Source organism: Talpa occidentalis, unplaced genomic scaffold, assembly GCF_014898055.3.
Source record: "Talpa occidentalis isolate TD23 unplaced genomic scaffold, MPIMG_talOcc4v2.1 talOcc4.4, whole genome shotgun sequence".
In the NCBI taxonomy this organism is placed as follows: Eukaryota; Metazoa; Chordata; class Mammalia; order Eulipotyphla; family Talpidae; genus Talpa; species Talpa occidentalis.
In genome coordinates this window covers 27361164-27377378 of record NW_023604295.1, presented here as the reverse complement: position 1 = coordinate 27377378, position 16215 = coordinate 27361164, and the positions used below count along the sequence as shown (strand labels likewise).

The 16215-nt window shown below is 46.0% G+C and overlaps 1 protein-coding gene across 1 annotated transcript in view; it reads right to left on the bottom strand.

Moving 5' to 3' along the window:
• Nucleotides 1-15604, bottom strand: part of USP13 (ubiquitin specific peptidase 13) — a 116265-nt gene extending 100661 nt beyond the window's left edge. The window contains exon 1 of the mRNA XM_037525150.2: nt 15371-15604. Within this exon, the coding sequence (XP_037381047.1) occupies nt 15371-15538 (168 nt within the window). The 5' untranslated portion in view covers nt 15539-15604. The remainder of the gene's footprint in view (nt 1-15370) is intronic.
• Nucleotides 15605-16215: the final 611 nt, after the last annotated feature.

The following is a 16215-nucleotide window of genomic DNA, read 5'->3' as shown; positions in this document are numbered from 1 at the left end:
AAACAGTTAAATCTTCATCCACATGCCAATCTGGATCCCACCTCCATGCTTTGTCCCCTCCTCCTTCAAAATATCACCTCTTCAGCTCACACCCAATTGTCCAGGCCAGTAACTCTTCCAGATTTTACAGCTCATAAAATATCCAGGCTTATTTCATGTCTGAAATCTACATTCACACACCATAGGTGCCACACTGTTTAAAATTTAAATATCCTGTATGTCCTTCAAGGTCTGGTTAAACTCATAACATCAGGGGTTAAGTCTCATTTCGGCCTCATACCAATATTTGAACAAGTCCTTGAAAAAATGACCCAACCTCTCTTACTCTGTTTCCTCTTCTGTAAAATGGGGCAACAATTGTAATAAAAGCTTATAAGCCAATGATACTGTAATTAAATAAGAAGACATATATGAAGTACCAAGTACAATGTTTGATTCATAAATGAGTACTTTGTGATATTCAGACTAGGTGCTCACACTCACTGTATGGAAGGGTCCATGGCATATGCTTCCTTCCATTTCCCTCCTAAATACTCACACCTTCACCACCTCCTCTAGCAGCAGGTGCAAATCTGTGTGCATAGTAGGCTTTAAATAAGTACTAATGCTTGCTAATTAACACAAAATAAAATATTTTATTTGTAATCTTATCACAGGAAGCACATACTATTCTGCACCTCAAGCAACATCTCCAGTCTAGAGGCATGTTGAGATTCATTAAATTCTTGTCATTGTTGCCCTGCCCTGCCACCCCAGCCCTAAAAATAGGTGCTGTTCTTCACTTCACATCTTCCCTGTGCAGGGACAAGGAGATCACTCATTATATTGAACACGAGGAACAGCTCAGAGGCCTGGGCTACATCCACAGAGGCCATCCCTGGATCTTCTTCCTGAGGGACACCACGTGACCACTTCTACTAAGACCCCTGGGCTGAAACACTCAGCAAGTGCGCATGACACCTTTCCCTGGCTTTTCAAAATTCAGGTCTATGACTTGTCAGATAATGTGACAAAAAATATGGCATTGGTTATTGTTAAGTAACATTTTTTATTCCAAAACATAAGCTCATGATTTTAAAAAAAAAGAAAAGAAAAACACAAAATATGCAGCCTCATTAGCACAGGGTCACGAACAGCAGTTTTTGGTCCTCTGTTCTTTTCCCTTTAATTCTATAAGACCTCAGCTATTCTGTGTCTTCAGCATCAGTATCACAAGAGTGATGGAGCTGTATAAAGTGCTTTGAATGCTCAGGAAATAAGTGTCTAACCCAGCTTGGGGGTAGACAGGAGAGGCTTACAGAGGACAAAGAGCGAGCTAGTTTATAGAATCAGTGGGGTTTTCTGAGGGGGTAAAGGGTGGGGATGAGGAGGGGGCACTCCAGGTCAAGGGAGGAGCACCAGTAAATGCACAGAGGGCTGAAAACATGGAGCATCTGAAAACCAGAAAGTCTTTGGACCCAAGGGAATGTAAGCGAAGGGCAGGTGCTAAGTGACAACACCAGCAAGGAAAATTGCATCCACGCAGCAAATCAATTTGAGGTGCTCTGTTAGAAAAGTCTGAACAGCACAGCTGAAAATTTCTAGGCAAAGAAAAGACATGGTCCGACCTAGGTTTTAGAAAAACAACCAAGAGTGCATATGATAGAGAGGGAGGCAAGGTGGTGGGCTAAAAGGCTTCTGTGAAGTACAGACAAGAGATATGAGCGCCTGAGCTTGGACAGGGGGCTGTTTCCAGAACCTGGTGACTGTCAGGATGTGCTGTAAAAGAGAGGGAGATACACCCATTTTTCATAGCGGCATTATTCACAATAGCCAAACGGTAGAAGCAACCCAACCGTCAATTAGGAGATGAATGGATAAGAAAAATGTGGTATACATATTCCATGGGAAATCATCCAGCTTTAAAAGAGAAGGAAAGTCTGACACACACTGCAATATGAATGACCTTGAAAACATTATGGTAAGTGAAATAAACCAGACACACACAAAAATAAATACAGTATGATCTCACTTATGTAAGATACCTAAAGAAGCAAATTTATAGAGACAGAAAGGATGTGGTTACCAGGAGCTAGCAGGATGGGGAGATGAGGAGTTGCTATTTTTTTAAGGATATATTCATTTATGCATACAGAAACTGGGGCACAGGCCAGAGGTGCGGGGGGTGAGAGGACCCGCCAGAGACAGTGGGGAGCAGAACAGGCAGACTAACTGAAATATACTGCTGAGGGGAGCAGCAGACGAGTCAGGAGAGGTCTGCTGCACCATGCGGGAACAACCCTGCCTGGGATAGAACTCGTGCTGCAGTGGCTGCAGACAGCCTCACAGGCTGCGTCTTAACCCCTTGTGCCACCAGGGAGGCCCAGGAGTTGCTATTTAACAGGAATAGAGTTTCAGTTTTATGAAGAGTTTCAGAGATGGACAGTGGTGATGGTCACACAACATCGTGAATGTACTTGATATCGGTGAACTGTACACTTACAAATGATGGAGGCAGCATCATTTTATGTTACATACATTTTATACAATCTTTTCAAATGAGAAAGGGAAAGGGAAGTAGAGTGGATGGTACTGTACAACTCCCAGATTGACTTCTGGGGCACCAAATGAATGGTGGCCCCTTTAATGGAGCTCTAGTCCACAGGAAGAAGAATGCAGGGGAGGGAAAGAGAATTCAGAGGGCACAGATGTCCAGACTCAGTGAGTTAAGAACATAAACAGACTCCAGGCAAGATCAGTGTCTACTCTTGCACTGGAAAACTCTAAAAATTACACAACTTTAAAGGGAATCAACTGCTATCAAAAAGCAACAGCAAGTGACGTTTTGATTATTAGTTTGGGTCCATAAGGCAGGTTACACACATACATCAATTTTAAAATCCTCTCTGAAACCTCAATAAGAGGACAGTAAAGGGAGTAAAGGAAGAAAAAAAAAAAAGCATAAACCTATAACAATAAAATCTAGAAGGGTGGACTGCAGATGCTAAGTGCTAAAATACTAAGTAAAATCGACAAAGCTGAAACCTAGGCCTGTAGCAGGGAAAGCCAAGAGCCAATCTGACTTATACTAAAGAATTTCCAAAAGAATTCCAAACTGGCAGCTCCAGGTAATTCTGGAAGTTGGGTTGAAACAGTGACTAAAATGAGGAGGAAGAGTTGAAATCTGTCCAGGCAGCAGTCAGAGGCCCAGCCTGCACCCACTCCCAACAGCAAGCCCCACCATCACCACCAAGTGGCTCCTTCCTCCCCAGCAGGCTACTGGAGATTTATTCTCTAAGCAGATAAAAACAAAGGTCTATTGACAGTGGGCTCAGTTTAAGACTAGGGGTGCCATCCTGAATACACAGGGTCTCAGAGGTTTGGTCAAAAAATACAAACTACTATGGGTATTTCGGGCAGGAAGAATTTAATACAGGGAGTAAGAGGCTTATAAAATCATGGAAAGAGCTATCAGAGTCAAGGTGAAAAGAACCAGCACTCATGTTGAGGAAATTCAGATCCACGAGCATCACAAGAAATTGGTCCCCCACGACTGAGGTGACTTTGAGTCCAGGACACTGAGGAGCCACTACGAAAACCTCCCATCTGCCACGTGTCATCGCTATAACAACAAAAGTGACGGCTGCTTCTCTTTTGCCCCCCAATCTCTCCATAGCAGGATCACGATCAGAGGAAGGACAATGTCCCTGCAATATGAAAGACTTAGCAAAACAGGAATGTGAACCAGGAGACAATACCCAGTATCCAGATGCCAAGACCAACCTCATCCTTTTCTACCACTCAGCTTCCTGAGTGCTGCCTTTCCTTTCCAGGCAAGAGGTGAGAAACTCTCCTAACTAATAATGAAAGGGAAAAAAATCAAGATACTAAAATTGAAGGCTCTCCCCAAGAAACGACCAAGTCTCATCACCCTACAGTGAAGCTCATGGTCAGCACAATAAAGAATTCTCACCTCAGAATATGAATTATTTGTGTTTATTTATAACTCAGAGTTACATCAAAATGTTAAAAATATTCATACTTTTAATTTAACCTGAATGCAGTAAAGTCAGAACAATGGAAATATCGTGAGGCCAAGATGAAAAAGGGAACTAGTTGGAACTTTGCACATCCTAAGTTGATCTTAGTGAAATGGAATTAAAAAATTGCAGGATGGGGCCTCCCCTGGTGGCGCAGGTGGTTGAGCGCCGCACTGTGAAGCCGTCCACAGCCTCTGAAGCACCGGTTTGATCCTGGCCGGCCAGCTAGGGTCCCACATTGCACGGCAGACCTCTCCTGTCTAGCCCGCTGCTCCCCTCAACAGTGTATTTCATCAGTCTGCCTGTTCTGTTCCCCGCTCTGTCTCTGGTGAATCCTCCCGCACATCTGGCCTGTACCCCAGTTCTTGTATAAAATAAATAAATAAATCTTTTTAAAAAAATTGCAGGATGTTACCAAATATTTAAGTTCATGTTTCCATTCATTTATTCAACATATGTAATACGTGTCTGCTTTGGTCATTGTCCCTGCGATGCATGTATGTACATGAGCAAAATGTATGTAAGCAATGGTGAGCAAAACTAAATAAGTAAATAAATATAAAAAGAAGAAAAAAAAAGAATTCTCACCTCAGAAAGAGCCAAGAATTCCCAGGCCAAGTAGTTCCATTTTTCAAAAGGAGTCAAATTCTCTAAATTTTAATTTTCTTCAAAAAGAACATATTCTGTGACATATGACATCAGTAGTTGAACTAAGATTAAGATAACAAGCAATTATTGAATCAGCACAGACTCGGAAAAGTGAGCTCATAAACCACAGCACAAGTGGGGTCTGTGGCTGCAGTAACCCATCATACTTTTTGACCTATATTCTAGAACTTTGGTTTTTTGTTTTGTTTTGTTTTGTTTTTTTTAAATTTTCTAGAGGCATGTTTTTTTTTATTTATTTGTTTGTTTGTTTTTTGTTTATACAAGCACTGGGTACAGTCAGAAGCGCGGGAGGGTGAGAGAATTCACCAGAGCCAGAGCGGGGAGCAGAGCAGGCAGAAGGACTGAAGTACACTGCTGAGGGGAGCAGCAGGCGGCAGGAGAGGTCTGCGCGCCATGTGGGACCCTCCTCCGGTGGCCGGGGAGCAGCCGGGGATCGAACCGGCGCCGCAGAGGCCGCGGGCAGCTTCGCAACCCAGCGCTCAACCGCTGTGCCACCGGGAAGGCCCTAGAACTTTGGTTTTTAAAGTATGGTCTGGGAATCCTGTGATGTCCCCAAGATCCTTCAGGTGATATGTAAGGTGGAAAACATTTTCATGACACAAACTTACTCTCTCCTGAGCAGAGAGTGGAGTTTTTCAATCTACACACCATCTGAGACAACAACACACTAATAGCTAATGTAATGCAAGTGAATACACATTTCTCTCAGTCTGAATTTCTAACATGGTAAATAACAATAGAAACGACATAAAAGTTCTTTGAGTTCTCAAAAATAATTAAGCATAAAGGGGCCAACCACTTGAGAATTACTGATACAAAACTTTTTGGAAGCTGTTTTTGGAAAGGAACTTCCAATATGTGAAACTAATAAGTCTAATTTAAGTTTCCACCTATAAAAAGAACACAAAAAATCAGTAAGTTCTTAGATTTTGCTTTGCTTTTTTGTTTCTCCATTAGGATGAGGACTTTTTTTTTTTCCATATAGATCCTAAATTAAATTCTCTTCCCCTAGAAGTAAGCACTATGATGGCAAGTCTCATCTCTGGAAGGTAACACAACACCCACAACAATGAGAAGCACAGATTCTCAAGGAGCCCCAGCAACAGTATGCGTGCCCTCGATCCTAGCAGCTTTATTTACAACAAGCCCCCTGAATATCCATCAGCAGATACATGGACAATGTGTAATGTTATTTGGTCTTTTAAAAGGGAGGAAGTTCTGATACAGGTGAAATAAGCCAACCGCAAAAAGACCAACACCCTGTGATGGCCCCCATATATAAGGTACCTCAAAAAGGCAATTCAGGGGCCCCCTTGGTGGCACAAGGGGTTCAGACACAACTTATGAAGCAAATCTGCAGCCACTACAGCACAAGTTCAATCCCCCAGCCAGCCAGGGAACAATCCACATGGCGCAGCAAACCTCTCCTGACCCGCCCACTGCTCCCCTCAGCAGTGTATTTCAGTCAGTCTGCCTGTTCTGCTCCCCACTCTGTCTCTGGTGAATCCTCTCACCATCCACACCTCTGGCCTGTACCCCAGTTCTTGTATGCATAAATAAACAAATCTTTAAAAAAAAAAAAAAGGCAATTCATAGAACCAGAGAGTAGAAAGGTGAGGAGGAAACGAAGAGGTATTGCTGAATGGATATAGGATTTCTGCTGGGCATGATGAAAGGTTCTAGAGATACATGGTAGAGGTGGTTACACAAGAATGTGAACATATATGGCTCTGATTGGTAGGACTGAAATGGTCAAAATGGTATTAAAAAATAAAAAGCACAGATTCTAGAGCCAGACAACCTGGATTCAAATCTCAGCTCTACCACATGTTATCTGTATGGCCTGTCTGCTTATTTTTACATGTGTAAATGATAACAGCGTACACCTTAACATTGTCCTGAGAATTACATGATATCTGGCAACCTGAAGACACCCTATCTGGGCCTCAAATTTTGACCCACATCACAGTCTCCTGGAGAGATTATTAAAACACAGAATTTAGGGACCCTGTTCCAGAGTGGGTTTCAGTGGGCCTGGAGTGGAACCCAAGAATTTGTGTTTCTAGCAGACTCCCAGGACTTGCTGGTGCTGCTGGTCCCAGAAGCACACTGTGAAAACTAATGCCCCGTATAAGGGCTAGCTGTCAGGAGTATTATCTGAAAGAATGCCTGGCAGATACTTGTAAAAAGACAGAAAGACGGAAGCATAAAGGAAAAACATACCTATGTTTCTCTTCTACTCACAAGATATTTCACTTTTAGTTATCAGATATCTGGGGGCTTTTCCCACAACAAGCTATTCTGCAGATCTCAGTAGCCACTAACTGGGTGTCTCACAGTTCAGCTCAATTCTGACATTATCTACCTGGAGATAGCAGATGATTCACAGGTTACAAGCTCAGTCCCACAAGAGTACTCACCCACTTCACAGGTCAACCGCAAGTCCAGGTTATGGCCTGTGCTTCTGACCGACTTGTAGTGAATCTAATACCCATGACACCCTCATCAGATTCAATTAATTGGCTAGAGCAGCCCACAGAACTCAGGAAAACAGATTACTTACTAGATGACTAGTGTATTGAAGAGGATATTAACTAATAAACAAGCAGAGAAGAGACACACAGGGCAAGGTACAGGTGCAGGGGACTGCGTCCCCATGCCCTTATAGAGCACACGACCCTTCAAACTCAATTTCAAAGATCTTTATGGGAGCTTCATTAAATAGACAAGATTTGCTTTAAAAAAAAAACCATTGGCCACTGGTGATTTAAATCAATCTTCAGCTCTTCCTCATCCCCAGGAGGTAAGGAAAGGGCCAAAAGTTCCAACCGTCTAGTCACGGGACTGATTCCCTTGGCATCCAGCCCTTGGTAGGGGCTTGCCAAAAGTCAACTCATTAGCATAAACTCAGGAGTGGTTGAAAGGGGCTTGTTATGAATCACAGAAGACACCTTTGTGGCTCTTATCACTTAGGAAATTCCAAGAGATTAGGAGCTCTGTGCCAGGAACAGGGACAAAGACCAAACACATATTTACTACAACTCACAGTATCACAGAACGATTTCTGGAGTCTCTAATATAAAGTTTTCCTACAAGCAGATGGAAATAGCAAAGCCTTTCCTGATGCAGCCACGGAGTGCCCCATCCAGCAAAGCTTTGTGTAGACCCCCAAGGAAGGTGGAGACTAACAGTGACATCCCTGCTGCACCTCCCCCTGCAGTGACCTTTAGGAATGGCTTTCGCCACGGTCCCTAGGTCCGGCTGGGCAAACAGCGCTCAGGGGGAGAACAGCAAAACACCCTGAAGCAGGGGAAGTACAGCAAAGTTCCCTGAAAAGACAGGAGCTTATCAAAAGATAACGACCACCAGGAACCACTACAAGAATGCTAAATAACCTTATCCCGTCTTTCTAGAACTACAAACTTTAATCCCTTATTGTCTTTCTAAACTTCCTTCTTTCTTCTATAAAGGTCATTGCTTGTTAATTAAAAAATCATATGAAATCCTTAAAACAAGGCTGACTCCAATGAAACATTACTAAACCCTGTAATAATTAAAATATAGTTTAGGTAAAAAAGTAGTTAATAAAAAATGCGATTATATAGTTTAAAAACAAAACTAATGGTCTATCTACTTAGGAATGAGGCTGAGTCCAGATGTAGATCACCGCCCTGTTGGTGATAGGCTGAGCCCATGAGCAAACTGATTTCATTGATATTCATTGTTCCTGTGCTTTTGGAAAACATATATATACTGGTCACAAACTCAAAGAAAATTACACTCAGATTTTCACTCTTGAAGTGTGTCTGTTTGTCATTTCTTTCACCGACGCCCTGACCACCCTGCACGCTTCTCTCATCCCTGAGGTGGCCTCATCGTCTACTGCTGTGCTGGTCCGCGGCACATCTCAGTACCACCAAGCTTTGGACAATGGGGGAAAAAAATGCGTCTTAACAAAATAAAATAGTCCTGATGTGCAACTGAAAAGAGGTATGGGGCACTGCCTTGGCTGGTCTCACATCCTCTTGGGGTACATTTTTGGTATTTGCAGCTGTTTGCCATAGCAGATGTGTCCTGATGTCAGAGCCTCACTGCATGGGGGATCTCCTTCTTCTGGTGGATTGTGAGAGGCGGAAGCCTGACAACTTCTACAGCACAAATATAAACCTGGAAGTTTAAGGGCACCCCTGAAGCAACCTGCACCAAGGGGCCATGGGACCCAGTAGGTAAATAGTCCCTGTTCTGCCTCCCAGATGTATGATGCCGATGCCAATTGACAGTTCCCCAAACAATCCCCAACCAGACGGAGTACCAGTCACCCCCCACCACCACCACCACCAAGGCAGCTCCTCAACAACACACTCTGGAATTAGGCTTTCCTCCCTTGCCTTTGTCACTATTCCCTTGGATGCTCTTCCAAAATAAATTGTCTGTGCCAAAGCCCTTATCTTACCTTTCAGTTGACTAAGAGGAGTTAGCTAAGATGAGGCATAAGATAATCTCTATACTCTCAAGACAGGTGGGGAGGGGGCGTAACCAGTAAAAACTGGCGCAGTTTCTCTCCGTACCCAAGCTGGGTACAAGGCTTCTCACCTAAGTAGATGCTTTAAAGCCTCCAAGTAAATGGGTAAAAGAAAATGAAATGAGAGCAAATTCTAGAAGGTGGACTCTAACTGCTTCATTGCATGTCACAGACTCTAAATAAAGCAGGCTTCAGAGGAACAAGATGAAGCAGAAAGGGAAGGCTGACAAAGATGTTAAGAGAGGAAGGTGGTCCGGGAAAAGGAAACAAGTTTTCCAAATTTCCACAGTGAAGATCCAAACACTGGCCTCCTGGAGCTGGCAACCTAGAAACTGGGATAAGGGACAAGTTACACTCAGATGAAGGAGGGGCTCAACACCAAGAAGGTGAGACTAAATTTGATATGGCTTTGTGAGCGGACATGTGAATCGAGATAATTTCTCCACTAAATCACCCCAGAGTAGACCCCCAAGATCAGTAGGTTGAAGGGGAGTTTCCACACAGACCTGGGATCCCACCAGACTCCTCCCAAAACACATCGCATCCTTGCAGCCTCAGCTACTCCCTTGTGGCCAGCTACTCCAACCTGGAGTGTGAGTGAGGGAACCAGGGACTGGACCTGCTCCAGATGCCACTGCATACTAGGGCAGGGAAAAAGGGGGTGCACAGACCACAGTCCAGCTCATCCACCCTTTCCTCTCCTCAGAGAGCTCATATACATGTCCCCTCCCCAGACCTTGCATTTTCACAGTGACGGAGTTTTTTTTATTCTAGAGAAAGCATTTGTGCCTTGGGGGTCTCCAACATCCCAACATTAAAGTCTTGTTTCTCTGTTCTTGGGGAAAAAAAGAGAAAAATCACCCCAAACTTTCTATATAACCCTGACAACTAAACTCTTGGGATTACAGTCCATGTTGACTCTATTCTTTCTTTCCTTGATATAGTCATTACTAATTGGTCGGAGGGATTCGTTTTCTTTCAGACTGGAACCCTGGAAAACTTTCATCTGAGACTGTATCCCAGCATCCATATGTTTGATCTTCATCACCATGGAAATGGTGGCAAAAAGTGAAAGTGTTATAGGACAGGGAGAGGGGCAGCCCAAGCCCCGCAAACCTGCCTATTCTAAATGGGTTCTGCCATCCGCCGCATCAACACAAAACATATGAGACTTTAATGGGAAGGAACTTTAATAAAACTAGGAAACAATACAGGTAAGGCAAAGAGTCTAGTTTCTAAATGAAGCACCCAAAGTTACCCGTCCCCTCGTGGGTAAAAGTCCATCCAAATGGGATTGGCCCAGAGCAAGGCCCCAAGGCCTGCCACAAGTCTAAAGCATCTTCCAGTGGGGACCCACAGAAAAGGGTCACAAACAACTGGACAAGCCCGGAAGGAAAAGAGCAAAATCAACATCAAGATAAAAACTGCCATTGTCACCTCCCCATGGGTCTCACCCACATCTGTGTCACCCCGTCCACGACCAAAAGACAAGCGCAGCTTCTTCACGTGTCTCTAGGCTCCATGTGCCTCCTCCAGGTCTCCTGGCTCCATCCTGCTTCTTTCCTCAGTCTCTTCTCCAGCTTCTCCTCTTCCTGCTCAGCTCCACCCTCCCTTGGGTGGGGCAGGGAACCTGGAACCTCCCCCTTTCCTGGGGACCACCCTGTTACAATAGGGGGGAATTGTTAGGGGGAAGTGATGTCCTGAGTTAATCCCATACAGGATTAACTTTGTGGACTCCACCCCCACTCCAGACTAAAGCCATCAAGACTCTGGGAAAGACAAATCCCATCACCACCAAGGGAGGGTGGCTGGGACCTGAGGGTGGAGTTGGGCAGCCAGGTTGGATATAAAAAACCAAACACGTGGGCCTTGGGCTCTCTCTGGCTCGCGATCGCTCGCCTCCTGGCTTCACCGCTCCTGGCTCGCAGCCAGCTCTCAGAGCGCCATTTTGGGATTCCTGATCGGCGGATCGGGTAGGACGCATTTAAAACTTTGTCTCCCACTTTTCTCCCTGAGCTGTACATTTCCTCATTTCCCCTTCCCTTTGTAAATAAACCTTTTATTAACCTTTCACGTGTGCCTGCAGTAGAGCATTGATAAGTCCTTTTAAGCGCGCGGGTGAGGACCTACAGTCAGGCACCCCGTTTTGTATCGGGGTTGCTCTACAACAAGCACACTTTATATATTAATTTATTTAATCTGCAAAACAATCCCATGAGGTAGGATCTATTATTGTCCCTATTTCAAGGATGGAGAAACTGGGGCACAGAGAAGTTATACAGTTGGACAACAGACTCACACCCTGCCGGCCTCCTTCAGGTTAGTCCCCCACAATCAACAATGTTATCATATTCTCTATGATAATCTCACATGGTTCCTTTCCCACATGTGACATCCTTACTATTTTCAGAACCTGGAATTCACGCAATTCATATATTTCCTAGACATCCTTTGAGGTCCTGGCAAGTATACCAGTTGTTGGACGGACCATGATGGTCACAGGACAGAACTTGCAAGAGGAGCCAAGTCATAGAGGTGGGAGCTTACAGGTCAAAGTGGGGAGGTGGGCCTGGGAGGAAACCAAACCAGAAGGTGAACAAATTAATTCCCACTTGTCCCGGAATAGCCATTCATGAGCACCTGCTGGGTGCTGAGCCCTCGCAGGTTGGAAGAAAGAAAAGAAAGGGACACTAAAATGAGTTATGCTGTCCCACGCTATACTCACACACACCAAGTTGAAGAACAGCAAAAGTGACACACTGTCCTAGACATAGTGCATAATAAAATTTGTCAAGTCAGTCTTCCTTTAGCACCACTTTAAATCACAGTACTTGTACTGTACGTTGGGCGCCAAGCTGTTATAGAGCAGCCCCGATATTAAACGGGTTCCTGGCTGTGGGTCCTCACCCGCGCGCTTTAAAGGGACTTATGAATACTACAGACACACGCAAAAGGGTTAATAAAAGGTTTATTTACAAGAGAAAAAGAAATAAGGAAAATGTACAACTCAGGGAGAAAATAGGGAAATAAAGTCTTTAATGCGTCCTACCCGATCCGACGAACTGGAAACCCAAAGTCACCCTCAGAGCTGGACGGACGCTGCGAGCTGGCAGAGAGCCAAAATGGGGGATCCCCAAAGCCCACGTGTCTGCCTTTTGTATCCACCTGGCTGCTTAACCCCACCCTCCGGCAGCTTTCCATAACTACTGGTAGGCCTTCAAGGTGCCCATCCTCCACACTCCACTTGGTTTTGACCTCACTGCTTATTAAATCATCTTCCAAATAAATAATGAGCAAATAAAAAAAAACAGTTGCCATTTATGTGTTTGCACCTGTCATTACTTTGCCTCAAATGTTGGTCTCCTTTGATACTCTTCATCTTTATCTATGACTTCTTTCCAAATCATCTAAGCAAGGATGATTTTTCCCCCATTAAATGGTTTTGGTCTTTTCTCTACCAGTGTTATGGCACTTGCAGATTAAAGTCTGGTGTCTTACAGCGATGGCTTTTGCTCTATACAGTCCTTCCAATCATATATTTATGAACTAGTATACAGTAGGTGCTCAAGAATCCTTAATGGATTCATGGTGAAGTGTTAAATAAGTACCACAGGAGAAGATTTTGTAACAGGGTGGTCCCGCCACCATAGATATGGTGGAATAAAAATTAAAAGGGGGGATTGTAACAGGGTGGTCCCCAGGAAAGGGGGAGGTTCCCTGCCCCACCCAAGGGAGGGTGGATCTGAGCAGGAAGAAGGGAAGCTGCAGAAGAGACTGAGGAAGGAAGCAGGATGGAGCCAGAAGGAGACCTGGAGGAGGCGCATGGAGCCTAGAGACACGTGAAGAAACTGCGCTTGTCTTTTGGTTGTGGACTGGGTGACACAGATGTGGGTGAGACCCATGGGGAGGTGACAATGGCAGCTTTTATCTTGATGTTGATTTTGCTCTTTTCCTTCCGGGCTTGTCTGGTTGTTTCTGACACTTTTCTGTGGGTCCCCACTGGAAGATGCTTTAGACTCGTGGCAGGCTTTGGGGCCTTGCTCTGGGCCAATCCCATTTGGATGGACTTTTACCCACGAGGGGACGGGTAACTTTGGGTGCTTCATTTAGAAACTAGACTCTGCCTTACCTGTATTGTTTCCTAGTTTTATTAAAGTTCCTTCCCCTTAAAGTCTCCTATGTTTTGTGTTGATGCGGCGGATGGCAGAACCCATTTAGAATAGGCAGGTTTGCGGGGTTTGGGCTGCCCCTCTCCCTGTCCTATAACAATTTGACTTTATAATGTGCTGTGCTTTAATATAACTTATTATAAAACCTTCTTTTTCTTCCTCTCCTGAACCATAGATAATGAAATATACTGATTCATTGGCCTTGTAAATAAGCCCAGTCTTCCCAAAGGAACTACTGTATATGAATGAAATCATCATTGGAAAAGATGCATCTAGAATAGTACTTGGCACACAGTAAGTTCCCAATAACTATTTGGGGAAGTGAATTCAAATAATCTCTTTTCCACACCAGCCATACACTATATATTGTACTATAGATTTCAAAAACAGTTTAAAAGAAGAATTTGAAGAGCAACCCAAATCAAACATAGAAAAAGTAGTTTTACCCACTTCACAAGCTGCACTGTCCTAAAACACTCTTCCTAGAGTTCACAGCCTGTTAAGTTAGTTAGGATCTTCATCCCTCTCTACCCTTACAATCTATTAGTGGAACCTGCCCCAACACTGGACACAAAGTCTAAAAATGACACTTTCAAATATTTTATGAATAACAGAATTTAATGACACTGTTCTAGTCACTTCAAGTCATGTGATCTCACAATCTTTAAGTATTAAATACAAGCATTTCTTTCCACTCTGCACAGTCCTTTTCAAAGAAAAATAGGTGATATTTTCATCCCCCAAAGGATATGGAATTATCCCAAAAGAAAAAGCAAATCTCACAGAAACAATACTAATTCTTCAGTTCTAAGGTATACCAAACAAATACGCTCTGAACCCAACCTAAATCTACCCACACAGTAAGTAAAAATACTTTGGACAATTTGTCGCTCTTCTGGATTTTTTTCCCCTGCAATAATACGCTACATAATATGAATAAAAAGTGTTAGGCTATTGTGAAACTGCCTTGGTCCTTCCAATCCAGGCAGGTCCTCCTTGCATTAAGACCTGCAGAGTGACACTTGAGATCTAAAGTGGGTGGATAAAAATAACCCGGTTGTCAAAAAGACATGATAAACGCCAGACAGCTGAGTCACTTTGAAGCCCATTTTGACTCTTGTAAGGGGCATTCAGCCCCTTTTTCCTTGTCACACACACACACAACTGCCACCAACCGCCCTGGGTGGAGGCAGTGATCAGTCTTAATTAACTTCCCTTTCTAGTCTGTGAGGTGGCGACCAGCGATTGAACTTCTAATAATTTGTACTCGTGCATCTCACTCCATGTGGAGAATGGCAAATAGCTTAAGAAAACCATAACAATCCAGTGGACCCCCTATGTCTGCTGCCCGAGTGGAGGCACCGACGGTATCTTCTGCCACTCTGATGGGAAGAAAAGGACTGGGGAGAAGGGACAGTGGGGGAAGAAAAGCTCAGAGAACGTATCAGGAATGCCCAGGAGTGGAAAACCCTGTACAAAGCAAACAGTTCCAGAAAGAAAGAGGCTCTTCGAGTCCCGGGGGCCCGGGGGAACCCCATGCATCTACCCGCCCTCGGCTCTCGCCCCTGGGAGGATGCAAACGATCTGCAACGTGCATTTAAGATCAGGGAACTCTGATTCCATCTACCTTTCAAACAGTGGCGGAGCTGTGGGCAGGCTGCAAGGACCTGGGGCCCTGTCAGCCTGGACAAGCTGGCGGAGCACACCACTCAGGCGCCCCAGTCTGGGGCTGCAGCAGCCAGAGGGAATGCAGCGCCGGGCATCCAGCAGGCGCTCGCTAAGTGCACGCCGAACTGCAGTGCCCCTGAACCAACTTCGCCCGGGCAGGGGGTGGAAAGGGAGGTCCCCAGCTGCCTCTGCGCATCTCTCACCACCACCCCCCGACCCCCCCAGCTTCACGTGCCGCGGAGTTCCAGGGCTCCGGGCAACCCCAGGCCGCCTGCACGGCGACCCTCCCCGGAGGGGCTGCGCGCGCCCCGAGCCTCACTTACCGGGGACTCGTAGGAGAAGGCGCACTCATTCTTGTAGACCCTGTCCCCGGACCTGGGCACGCGGATCGTGGGCATGTGGGGCACCAGCAGCTCGCCGATGTCTCCTGCAGCCATCTTCCTGCTGCCGCTGCCGCCCGGCATTCCGAACAGGGCGCCCCGGCGCTGCATGGTCGCGGCGCGCCCCGGAGCCGAGCCGAGCCGAGCCGGGCCGGGCCGGAGCGCTGGGTCTGCCCGCGGCGGGGCCGGCAGGCTGCGCAGAGGACGGGCGCGGAGCCGCGGCGGGCGGGGAGAACGGGCCGCGCGGCTGCAGCGGGCACCCGGGGCCTGGGGCGGGCGGGCGAAGGGGTGGGTAGTGCAGGGGACGCTGCTATTTTTAATCCAATGGCGAATCGCCGGCCCAGCTGCAGCGTCAGGCGGGGCGCTGGGGTGCGCCAGCCGCAGCGCGCCGGGGAGGGGGCGCTGGAGAGGGGCCTGGCTCCTGGGCCGGGCTTGGCAGCTGCGGGCGGAGGGCGATCCCGGGAGCATCTACTGGGGATCCGGGGGCGGGCGGGGGACCGCGGGGGACCGCGGGGGGCGCTCCTTGCGCGCGCCTTCTGGCTGCAGTGGGGCGCCGCAGCCGTGTTTTCTAAGTCCTTGGGTGGCGAAGGGGTAACTCCTGGGCAGTGAATACAAAGAGCTGGCTTGAGGTTTTCAGACCCGCTTGCTTTTAAAACAAGTGAGCAGAAGAGCCGTGACTTCCCCGGGCTGGGTGGGAATGGATTTGATGTGCAAATCTGGAGCCTCCAGTCAGGCCCAGATCTAAATTTTGCGCTTTGCACTTCCTTGTTAACCTCACCAAGGCTTGT